Here is a 12,874-nt window from a genome sequence, read left to right on the forward strand (position 1 = left end):
AGATGGTGGGGATGATATCCTAACTTGTGGCGTGTCGTGCGAAGGTGGAATTCGGCGGCAGGAATCAGGTTGAACAGCTCTTCGGAACACTCCACTTGATAAATGCGGTAGAAGATACACAATGAAGTGACGTCTCTACGCAACTCCAAGTGACCGGCTAGATCACTTGGAGTTGCGTTCACAGAGCACTGTGTCCCCGACAATTCGAGCTGCTCTGCGTTGCTCGCGGTCAAATGGATCGAGCTGATATACTGGGGTGCGCCAGACCCGAGATGACAGCAATACTCCATGTGTGGCCGGACCTGCGCTTTGTAGAGCGCTAGAATGTGGGCCGGCTTAAAGTATTGCCGTGCTCTATTGATGACGCCCAGCTTCTTCGAAGCCAATTTGGCTTTGCCCTCCAGATGGCCACGGAATTGGCAATCGCTCGAGATTTCGAGACCCAGTATTCCGATACTAGGCGAGGCTTTAAGGGGAGTGTTGTCGAAGAGTTTTTTAGTGGTAAACGCGCAAACTTGAGTCTTCTGGGGGTCGAATTGGACAATTCAATTTACCCCATTCCGCGACCTTCTCGAGAGAGGACTCGATAGAAGACAAGTTTCTCCCGGCACTGGTCGACGTTTTCCCGAGAGAGACTTGCATGGCCCGTATGCCATCGATCCGGTATACGGCATCACCAGTGCTGTCGTCTGCATAGCAATGTATGTTGGAGGTGTCCAACATATCATTGATATGCAGAAGAAACAGCTTTGCTAGTAAATTGTTAAATAGAAATTCTGTAGTCACTCTCGGACTGTATATTCTGTGGTCGCATTATCTACCAAAGGAAATCTTATTGTCTGATGAAACTTTACCTATTTTTTGATATAAATAAAATTTAACCAAAATTTTACCTAAAAGGAAATAATACACTGGCCTGCAAAAGTAAGTATCACACTTTTCAAATTAATTTTTTTTTTATGGCTACTAGCTCTGTGCGACCTTCTAAAGATATGCCAGCCCATACATGTACACTGCCTCCACCGTATTGGACTCTTTCTAAGATGAAGGCTTGAAAGTATCGCTCACCAGGTCGCGTGTAAACACTTCGCCTTCCATCAGAAGTGTAAAGGGAGAATCGAGACCCATCTGCAAACAAAATTCTTGACCATTCTTCTTCATCCCACTGCATGTGTTCACGGGCGTATCGCAGTCCCGCTACTCGATGCTGTCTCTCAAGTTTTGGGCCACTCGCTGGTCTTTGGGGTTTCAAATTTGCTTCAGCAAGTCTTCTTCTCACTGTACTGTCACTAATGTAGTCCCTCCGGGTCTGAAGTAGCTGTTGCTGGACTTCAACTGCATTTTGGTGGCGATTTCTTAACACAGTGGAAATAATATAACGATCTTCTCGGGCACTGGTACACCAGGGTCTGCCATTACAAGGTCTCCTCAGATGGTGTCCAGTCTCTTCGTACCTTCGCTTTACCTTCTGGACCGTTCGTACCGTCACACCCACCATTCTTGCAGTGCGACGCATACTGATGCCTAGTTCCAGAAAAGCCATGATCCTAGCACATTATTCAACTGAAAGAGGCATGATAAATAAATGTTATGTGCTTTTTAGCATAAATTTTTAAAACAAGACCCATCGATCTTGAAAAAAATTTAAAACAGAAAGAAAAATGTGAATAGTAAAATTGTAATTCGGAAACGTCCACTTTGAAAAAGGAATGGTTTTGTTTTTGAAGTTTTTATTCAGCCAATTCTTAAAAGAAGGTTGCCGACTATAAAGTTTTTATGTACAAAATTAAATTCTCTTTGGAGTCCTTTTTATTTCGAAAGTATATCTTGTGAACTTAAAACGTTATCCCAATTTTAAAAGTGTGATACTTACTTTTGAAGGCCAGTGTATATTTAGAAAGGATTTTGTACATTCTATAATTTATTTCCCAGTCAGATTAGTACAGATCAGTGTTAAAACAGATATAAATATAACATTATTACTATTTAAATTAAGATATACAACATTAAGAGTACTAACGGTAAAGACTCACAGAAATCACTTGTCTGTGGGCTAAGATCCGACAAGGAACTGCTCCTCAATACCTTTGGCTTTATTATTATGTGATATCTTTCATATATATGCTGAGCCACTCTATTTGGACTTCTGTTTAAATATCTAGACCTAAATAAAATAATAAAATAAATAATTTAATATTCTACTAAACATCTTAATAGCTGGTCAATGAAATTTTACTTGGATGAGTAACTGCGTCTTGTAGTCTTCTTGTTACGTCGATTCTTCACATTTGCAGCCGCTGGAACATTTATCTGTAATAGGAATATGAAGATTTAATTGAAACGGAATGATTTTTCGTCATTATTTTACAATGAATATCTTAAAATTCAAATCAAATTTGGAATAAAACACAAATTTTGGTTAGCAGTAGAGATGCCGATTAGTCGGTTGTAAAGATGCCGACGAGTCGGGCAAACTGAATAGATGTTTTTTTAAGAAGTATAATTCAATTTTGGAAACAGATTACCAAATACAAATTTGCGTTACATTTCGAAATATATAGACTGATTATTAAATAAAAATATTTATAAACAAATAAGGTTATTTATTATTGTATTTTCCCCTCTACATAAAGGAGGATGGCGAGAATGGATGTATTCTAGTACCCACTGAAAGAAGTGGCGTACATCATGGAAATTTATTAATAATTGTAGAACGTAACAAAACTAAGAAAAAAACAAATCCTTACTAAGTTTAAAAAGTGGGAGAAAAAATATATACCTAAAAGTAAAATATAACCTAAAATTATTAATCAATATCTATTATTCAATCAATAATTTGTATCTTATATCTATGCCTGATTACTGTCTGTGTTAAGTATTATGTAAACTTCACTGCGTGAACTACACAGTGAGTTACCATGAGTGTGAAACTAGATGGCGCTGTATTATTAAGATGATATTTTCTAAACACGCTTTAAATATTTTTAGCCGTTACATAGGTTAGTTGTATTTTTTGGAATAAATGTTTGGCAGCCAACACTCCATCCCGGAAGTTAGAGACAGCTGCCGACGTCGAAGCCCTCGCCGTGGACCTCACGGGGAGTATCCAGCGGTCGCTGGCCACCGCGACAAAGGAGACCGAGTCCAGAAAGATGCCGGAGTTGCCCGCAAGACTGCGGCAACTCATCCTCGAGAAACGAGCTTTACGCCGCAGATGGCAGGTGACCAGATGCCCAACACTCAAGACTCGTCTTAATAGGCTGGGCAGCCTAGTCAAGAAAAAGCTCGAAGAGGATGCCGCCGAGAGCTGGGAGGAAACGATTGGCGAGGCCGCAGATGATGTATCAGTTCTTCATCGTCTGTGCCGCCAAATCAATCTTCGCCGAACACCTTGAACGCCAGTTCCAGCCGAATCCAACTGACGACGTATCGCACGTGACAGCACTTGAGAGAGAGATCGCCGAATATCTAGAACGGCCGGTAGAGGCACTAGAAGATGCGGTGTTCTTCTCCCCAACTAAAGTGAGAAGTTGCATCCTTCGGACGAGGCCCAAAAAAGCCCCGGGCGCGGATGGTATCACAAACGCCGCCCTGCGTCATCTGCCGCGTCAAACCATCGCGGCGATGACGCGACTCTTTAATGGCATCCTGCGCTCGGGGTACTTTCCAAATATCTGGAAGGAAGGCCTCGTCATTATGATCCCGAAGCCGGGGAAAGACACCGCACTAGCACATAGCTACCGGCCCATCACTCTTCTGGCGACCCAGTCTAAGATATTCGAATCTCTCCTGCTGTCACTCCTAAGACCCTACATAGAGCTTAGGGAAGAACAGTTTGGATTCCGCGCTGAACACAGCACCACGCTCCAGCTGTCCAGGGTACTGCACACCCTCACCGCTTCTCTCAACAAAAGAGAGAAAGCTGTGGCAGTATTCCTGGACATGGAGAAGGCGTTCGACCGTGTTTGGCATACTGGACTCGTGCACAAGTTAGCTGCAACCTCGACACCTCCCCGCCTGGTGAGGATAGTCGCCAACTTCCTTGAAAACCGTCGGTTTCGAGTAAGGGTAGACGATGCCATTTCAGCTTCCAAGATTATCTCTGCTGGCGTACCGCAGGGGAGCTGTCTCTCTCCCCTGCTGTACGCAAAATACACAAATGACATCCCGCTCGAACCGTCGGCGACTCTGGCGCTATATGCAGATGACGCGGCGTATATTACATCGTCACTCAACCTAACGCACGCCGCCGTGAAGATGCAGCGCCAGCTGGACACCCTGCCAGAATGGCTCAAGAAGTGGCGGCTATCGGTGAACGTTGGCAAAACCCAGGCGCTCGCGACTGGGAGTGTGCACACTGGCCAGCATAGGTTGCAGCTAAACGGACAGGACATTTCGTGGTCCCCGACGGTAAAGTACCTCGGGGTCACCATCGACCGCCGGCTCAACATGAACGAGCACGTCACGAAGACCATCGCGTCGACAAACGTCGCGATGGCCTTACTTCGTCCAGTGCTCTCCTCAAGCCTCCCTCTGAGGGTGAAGGTCTTGGTGTACAAGACCCACCTACGCAGCCGACTCACGTACGCCGCGCCTGCATGGTACGCGCTCGTGAATCTAACTAACCGGAAAAGGTTGCAAACCGTGCAGAACAAGATCCTCCGCCGCATCACGGGCGCACCATGGTACGTGAGGAACCAAACAATCCAGAGGGACCTAAGAGTCGAGGGCTTGGACGACTTCACTCGTCGTCTCGCCGTCAACATGTTCGCGCGTGCCGACTCGTCCGATCTCCATCATCTGCGAGATCTGGCCCCCTGGCACGCGCGGCCACCTGACAGCCGCCGCTACCCGCGTGATCTCGTGCGGGACGAGGATGTAGAGTGACGTGTTTGCGCGCGGCTCGGCTGATCGCCCTCCCTCTTCTTCGGGGCTGATCGTCAAGGCCCGCGCAAACCGGCAACAATCACCGGATCTCAGCTGAGGGAACAGGCGCTCCCTCAGCTCCAAAAAGATGACCACAAAGGGGGGGCACTCCCCCAACCATACCATAAATTAAAGAAGACGACCGCAGAGAGCAACGACTCTCACCCCCAATGACCCGCCCGTTTCAACGGGCGGCGAGTGATCCTTGCTGCAGGGGACGAAAAGTCCTGATCAGCATTCCCCCACCGCGCCCATGTGGGCGCGGCGAGAGAAGACCACGAAGTAAATAAATGTTTTCGCTCAGTGAACAGTCGTTTTTATATGTGAGTGCAGCAGTTGAGAATTGTTCAGTCTGTTAAAAGATTATATAACATATACGTGCTTTGTAGGCCAGCAGCTAATAATTGAGGATTCACAATTCATTTTTATTTCAAGCAGGTAACGAATCTTTTAAAGATTACCTATTACTTACTTACCTACAGATTTTGGTATCAAAAGACGATAATAATCCTATTGAATCTTGTTGAGAATTATTACTGATTTGAGTAGGTATAGATAGTTTGATGGTGTCGGAACAATGTAGATGTCAATTGCGCAAAACGTTCCGTTAGTGCAAGATGACTTATTAATTATTAATGTATAATTAATTTCTTTTGACTCCCATATCTTAGCGCCTCAATATTTTTTGGATAAACATCGTATAAACTTAAGTTTATAATTACTATTAAATTGTACTTGTACGATGCCTCCTTAATTTTTAAATTATGTGGGTCCATTCTCGCCAACCTCCTTTTATTGACAAATACATTGAAAGTGAGAAACCCGATAGTCGGCGTTTTTTGCCGACTACGATAGTTGCCGGATAGTCGGCTTCACCGACTAGTCGACACATCTCTAGCTTGCTAACTAACTAACTGCTGTAATCGACATTGTTGGAAGATTGTTAGTGAGTGTTAATCATTACTTGTCCTTTCAGATATTTTTAAATTGATTCTTAATTAAAAATTGATCGTTTTCAATAACGTATCTCTACGGATACATTTCTATCACCGTTTAATGACAAGATCTTATCTATCCATAGCTGTTATGTCCAATATAGTTATAGTCCAATGCTTTATGTCGATAGGTAATTGAAATTTAAGTAAGCGTAAAAGGATAGATTTGTCTACCTCTAGTAAGTTAAACTAAGGATAGATAGGTAATTGTAAACGGCCGTTAAAGAGGTAGTTAGTAAAATGGACTATCTTCAACTGTATTAACCACAAAAAGTCACATAGCAATAGCAACGATTCAAATGAGCAGTTATCATCAAAAACGTTATCATCACTAAACTTATCTTTAAAAGGACTGCATGTAGGTAATATACTTACAAGTAAGCATCGTCTCGCATTAATAAGCTGAACTTGTGAATAAGTGTGATTCTCAGAAACCATCCACCATCGAAACTAGCCATTGCAAAAAAAAATACAAGAAGGAAACCAACTTACTCTTTCGAAGCTAGAGCTCTTTTGCATTTCAACTTCATCGAACGAGTAATAGATAAACAATAAGCATATTGTGTACAATATTGTCTTAATTCTTGTTAGTAATGCCAAAAAATCTATAAAAATGTTCGGCAATCGACGTCTGCCCTGTTCTAAAAAACTTGTCAAGATTGAAAATATTCCAAAAAATGACATCAATTATGAAGCATTGACATCGTGAAGTGATTTCATGACGTTTATTTAATCGTATGGGAAAAGTTCAATAATACTTCAAAAAGTTTATATACCTAATTTTAATAATGTCATAGAGTAGGTATGGATACAGCGACCAAGTTCTGTAGCAGCAAGTAACACAATTAAAAATGATATGGAAAGGAAAATATAATATTTTAAATTATTTAAATGGAAAAGGCAAAAAATCTTTGCTCAAAATTATACTGTGCAAATGAGTTCTCATCATTTATACGTATTAAAAAAAACTACTTACTTACTAGATCTCGATGTCGTTCAAACCAATTTTTGGTGGAAGTTTGCATGGTAATGTACATCATATATTTTTTTTAGTTTTATCATTCTCTTATTTATTTAGAAATTACAGGGGGGGGGACACCCATTTTATGACATTGGATCAGTTTTGAAGACCTATCCATACGTATCGGTTTGATGAAAAAAAATTTTTAGATTTTAAGTATTTATATATACCCACAAAATTTTTTTATGTTTTTTATTTTAAATTTTCCTAGTATTAGATAAATTGGTTAAAGATAATGGTTGAAATTTAAAATTAACTTTATTTCCTGCCATATAGACGATAGACGAAAATTATATAAATTAAAAAAGGAAAAATGGAATGATTTTATCAAATTAATGTATTGTCATCAGTCCTCGATGAATCTACGAAGTTGGAAATAAATCTGGTTCTTTAAAGTGGGTCAAAATCGCGCCTAAATCAGTCGGTTACAAACAAACATACATAAACGTGAAGCTTATAAAAAGCGTGTAAAAATTATTATAACTCAGATAAACGATCGTATAAAAATATGTTTTCTTATGACATTATCACGTTAAATTATTGTCCGTTAACCGATTTTACAGAAAACTAATTTTTTTTTCGAAGTTTATTCACATTTTTTTTTATATAAGAGGGGGCAAACGGGCAAGAGGCTCACGGGATGGGGAGAGGTGAGGCAACCGCCCATGGACATCCGCAACAACAGGTGTGTCAAGAAATGCGTTGGCGGCCTTTAAGGTGGGAGTATGCTTTTTTCTTGAAGGTCCCTAAGTCGTATCTGTTCGGGAAGACCGCTGCCGGTAGTTGATTCCACAAAGTGGCTGTGCGAGGCAAGAAATTTCGAACAAAACCCGCGGTTGGGGAATGCCAGACGTCTACGTGATGCGTATGGTACTTTACACGTAATGTCCGATGGTGGAATTCGGCCGCTGGAATCAACCCGAACAGCTCCTCTGAGCACTCCCCGTGATAAATGCGGTAGAAGATGCAGAGAGAACCCACATCTCTACGCAATGCTAGAGAATCAAGCCGATCGGAGATGACTTGATCGTCGATGATTCGAGCCGCTCTTCGTTGTATGCGGTCAAATGGAAGAAGCTGGTACTAGGGAGCACCCGCCCAGAGGGGAGAACAGTACTCCATGTGAGGCTGAATTTGCGCCTTATAAAGTTGCAGGCGGTGGCTTTTAGTGAAGTACTGTCTCTCCTTACTGAGTACACCAAGCTTTTTAGAGGCCAGTTAGGCCTTCTCTTCCAAGTGACCACGGAACTGAACGTCGCTCGATATATCGACGCCAAGTATGCCAATACAGGCTGTGGCAGTTAGAGGAGTGATCTCGAATCGAGGGGATAAGACAAAGAGAGACTTTTTAGTGGTGAACGCACAAACTTGTGTCTTCTTGGGGTTGAATTCGACTAAATTATGTCGGCCCCATTCCGAGACTTTGCAAAGCATAGTCTCGATTTCAGACACAAGTTTGTTCCGGTTCTCGTCGACGCTATCCCGGGACATGTTGGCACGGCCGGTGTAGGAAGCATATCCTGTGCTGTCGTCTGCATAGCAATGAATATTGCTGATTTGCAGCATATATACATAGCATTTAGTTTAAGTTTATATGCGTCATTATGTTCGTAGTATGGCCTATATCTTTAAATATATAAATCCCGTGTTCTGATGTTTGTTTCCAGTTAACTTCTAAACTAATGAATGGATTTTAATTACTTCATGGAGTTATGGCAGTTTAGTCCAACTTGAGAGATAGGATAGTTTTTATCTCGATTTGGGACCCATAACTAATAACTTTTATTTCCAATATTGTTTTGTATGTACATATTTTCTATGAGAGAATTTATTGACGCACGGTTTGGCAGTTTTGCTATGAAACAATTTCATTATAACAACAGGAAGCATATTTTTCCAAAAAATTCTGGATGTTATAAAATTGACAAATTCATAAAAAACAGTCTTTTATTTATTACGTACAGAACAACGTCAGTCAGCTAGTTAGTCTATACTATTCTAAGGAACTCTCTAGAAGAAACACTGATAAAATTTTACATAAAACCGTGCGTCAGTCCATAGATTTGTGTCCAGACTGATTAAACGCCTGTTAAAGCCATTCTTAAATGCAGTCTTTTTGAAAATATTATATATATTATTATTATTCTCAATTATCATAGCTCTTCTGTGTTTATTGTGTGTGGGCAAGTCGGTCGCGGGAGACCTCGTAGAACATTCGTCGACTAAATTGGGGACGTTTTGAGAAAAGGAGTGGTCCGAAGCACCCGCAACCGGCTAGCATGTATGAAAAAAGTAATGAATGTAGAGGAAGCGCGTGAGGTTTGTAAGGATAGAAGCAAATGGCATTCTATTGTCTCTGCCTACCCCGACGGGAACAAGGCGTTAGTGTGTATGTATGTATGTATTCTTTATTTATTTCAAAAGTCTTCGAACAAAATGGCACATATATAAGTAAATCTAATTAATAAATAAATTAAATAATATTGACACTCTTCACACAAATTATCTTACCCCAAACCAGGCATAGAGTATGTACAATTGGTACAAGAAAACGATATAAACTATATTTAATACAATATACATACTTACACATATATAAATACGTATTAACATCCACAGGTCGGAAACAGACATACATATTCATCATATAAATGTTTGCACCTACCGGGATTCGAACCCGGAATCTCTCGGTCAGAAGGAAGGGTCACTAGCCACTGGGCTATATGGGTTGTCAATTTCCCCAACCTATTTTTAGTGTCATTTTTTATGACAGTAAGGGACGAGACGAGCAGGACGCTCAGCTGAATTAATACGCCCTGCCCTAATTCTGAGCGGCACTACAACTGCGCTCGTCACCTTGAGACATAAGATTTTAAGTCTCATTTGCCCAGTAATTTCACTAGCTACGGCGCTCTTCAGACCGAAACACAGTATAACAACATTACTGATTCACGGCAGAAATAGGCGCTGCTGTGGTACTCATAATCTAGCCGGCATCCTGTGAAAAGGTGCCTCCCACTGATGAAAATATCATAATATATAACAGGAAACACTGTCTATTTATCCATTTAAAAATTTACTTCAAATAACTAGAATAATGTAGCATTTCTAAGACACGATGACTCAAAATGTATTTCTGGAATGAGAATGAACGGTGCAATGTTATTTACGAAAAAGATAAATAATCTATCGATATTTATTGGATTATCGCAAAATTTCAACGTATGTACGCTGGCGTTGTTGTACAGTTATAAAGATAAATTGCACGTGAACTTCATATAAACAGAGGTGCGGAACTATTTCTAACACAAGTAATTTAAAGTTAGTCTAACTCGGTTGTTGTGAAGAGCTCTCTCAGAAATCAAATACAAAAGTAAGTAGATTTTGTTCTCATATCTATTATGATGTAATGAATAATATAATATCTTATATCTTTAAACGAGCAATTTTGTATATAAATATATATAATCTGAATCTCGGAAACGGCCCCTACGATTTTAATGAAATTTAATATACAGGTAGTTTCGGGGGCGAAAAATCGATCTAACTAGCTTTCAATTTTAAAAACTGTAGTTTTATCCGTGTTTTTATGAGAAAAAGCTACAATAGCATTAGAATACCATACTATAATAGCTCAGATGGGACATTGGGTGATCCGGAAATCAGAAGACCCCGGTTCGAATCCAGATGTCCTATTATTTCTTTTTTGTTCAAGTTTTGTACTCGATGAGGCTTAAGGTGACTAGCGCATATGTAGTGCCGATGAGAATGTTATGTAATGGGCAGTCCGTCAATAACCATCGGCTGAACGTCCTGCTCGTCTCGTCCATTATTGTCCATTATCGCTTAGGATTCTTGAAAAAGCCAGAATTCTGAGCGGCATCTTAATTGCGCTCGCCACCTAGCCAAGATTTTCTTGTCGCATTAGCATTAATTTCGCTAGCTACGGCACCCTTCAACTCGGAATATAAACAGGTCTTGCACAATATACTACATGACTGCAGGAGAAGGCACCGTTGTATACCATTCTAGCCCGCATTTTGTGCTCAAAAGCCTACCACTAATAGTTTCGTTATAAGAAACTAATAAAATGTTAAAAATGTACATCAATGAAGGTTTTATTCCTCGCTATTTTACGTTTGTAGAAAGAACAATATTGTAATAAAGAAGGTATTATTAAATACAACTATTGAAAATATTATTATACCGCATTATTTAGTTGAATAACGTTTATTTAAATATCATTAAATGAGTTTTAAGCATTTAGAAAGCAATGATTTTTTATGTTTATTTTACAACTTACACATATTGAAAAATGATTCTCGACCGTTGGTTGTGGTTTAGTAGACATATGAGCTACAAGCGGCTTAAGTTAGTTTAAGTATGATACAAACATTAAAAATTTACACTGATAAATTTTCTATAACGCACCAAAATGGGTTTGACTACAAAAATATAGAAAAACTTACTCTTTCCACAGAAATGGCAGATGCAGACAATGTTGAGAAACCAATTGATGTTGCTGTTGAAGAGAAGCCGGAAGGAGAGAACTCAGTGGATAGTCAAAACGCATCGGCCAGTGAAATGCCAGTAACGACAGGAGTAGGCATGAGAAATATGATTATAACACCCTCAAACTGCCCGCCAGGATATCAAATGGATGCCGACGGTGTTTGTCGCGAAGTTTTTTAATTATTATATAACGATATTTTTACCTACTTAAGATTATATTAAGCCGTAACTATTAAGAAATAACTATTAAAATAAGTTATTAATATAAAAATATGTATAAGTAACTCATAAGGATACTAAAACTATCGAATATTAGCTTTCTGTTTTTATTTTTCTAATAAAATTAATTGTGTTAACGAATTGCTTTTGTTATTTTCTAGCTGCCATTATGGCCACAAACACACAGAACTGGAAAACCTTAACAAAGGTTTTTTGTTAACGCTTTAGATATTGTACGAAATAAAAACATTATAACAACACAATATTCATCCGTAATACGACATCAAGGCCGACCCGTTGAAGAATCAATATCACGTTGTTTGGTGACAATTGAGAATCCACTGATATATTTTGTGATATGAAAATCTAAAATGGGGTCGCTCCTAAATAAGAACCTTGTTGGACGCCAGAAGTTGCAATGAACTCATTGTTCCACCCAGATAAGTCTTTGGATATCTCTCATAAGAATTTAACTAGTTCAAAAAGATTGCCCTGAAATCTAAAAATTTTTATTGTATTAATAGCCCACATTCTACCGCTTTACAAAGCGCAGGTCCAGCCACACATGGAGTATTGCTGTCATCTCTGGTCTGGCGCACCCCAGTATCAGCTCGATCCATTTGACCGCGTGCAACGCAGAACAGCTCGAATTATCGGAGACCCAGTGCTCCAACTCTAACTCTCGAACGGCTGGATCACTTGGCTTTGCGTAGAGACCTCGCTTCATTGTGTGTCTTCTACTGCATTTATCACAGGGAGTGTTCCGAAAAGCTGTTTAACCTGACTCCTGCCGCCGAATTTCACCTTCGCACGACACGCCACAGGTTAGGATATCATCCCCATAATCTGGATGTGTGGCGGTCCTCCACATTGCGGTTTTCAAGGAGCTTTCTTCCACGTACTACAAAGCTGTGGAATGAGCTTCCTTGTGCGGTGTTTCCGGGACGATACGACATGGGTACCTTCAAAAAAAGCGCGTACACCTTACTTAAAGGCCGGCAACGCTCTTGTGATTCCTGTGAGAATGTGGGCGGCGGTGATCACTTAACACCAGGTGACCCGTACGCGCATTTGTCCTCCTATTCCATAGAAAAAAAAAAAAAAATATGTAAGAAGTTATAGCTGATGATAGTATCCGTTCAAAAAATTTGGAATATGAGATCTATTGTTAAATTGTGCGTTTGTTTTGATTTTATCGGTC

At 40.3% G+C, this 12,874-nt stretch overlaps 1 protein-coding gene across 4 annotated transcripts in view; it reads right to left on the bottom strand.

The window, feature by feature from the left end:
* Positions 1-6,599, bottom strand: part of LOC126967523 (uncharacterized) — a 53,487-nt gene extending 46,888 nt beyond the window's left edge. For 3 of the 4 annotated variants that reach the window (XM_050812028.1, XM_050812029.1, XM_050812027.1), the window contains exons 1-3: positions 6,414-6,599; positions 2,237-2,310; positions 2,034-2,164 (exon numbers count right to left, since the gene is read on the bottom strand). In XM_050812028.1, coding sequence (XP_050667985.1) covers positions 2,034-2,164; positions 2,237-2,310; positions 6,414-6,440 — 232 coding nt within the window. In that variant the 5' untranslated portion in view covers positions 6,441-6,599. Of the gene's footprint in view, positions 1-2,020; positions 2,199-2,236; positions 2,311-6,413 lie in introns of those variants that run through there. The other variant, XM_050812030.1, reaches the window with a different exon arrangement.
* Between the last annotated feature and the right edge of the window lie 6,275 nt (positions 6,600-12,874).

The sequence above is a fragment of the Leptidea sinapis genome, chromosome 13 (genome assembly GCF_905404315.1).
Source record: "Leptidea sinapis chromosome 13, ilLepSina1.1, whole genome shotgun sequence".
Classification (NCBI taxonomy): domain Eukaryota; kingdom Metazoa; phylum Arthropoda; class Insecta; order Lepidoptera; family Pieridae; genus Leptidea; species Leptidea sinapis.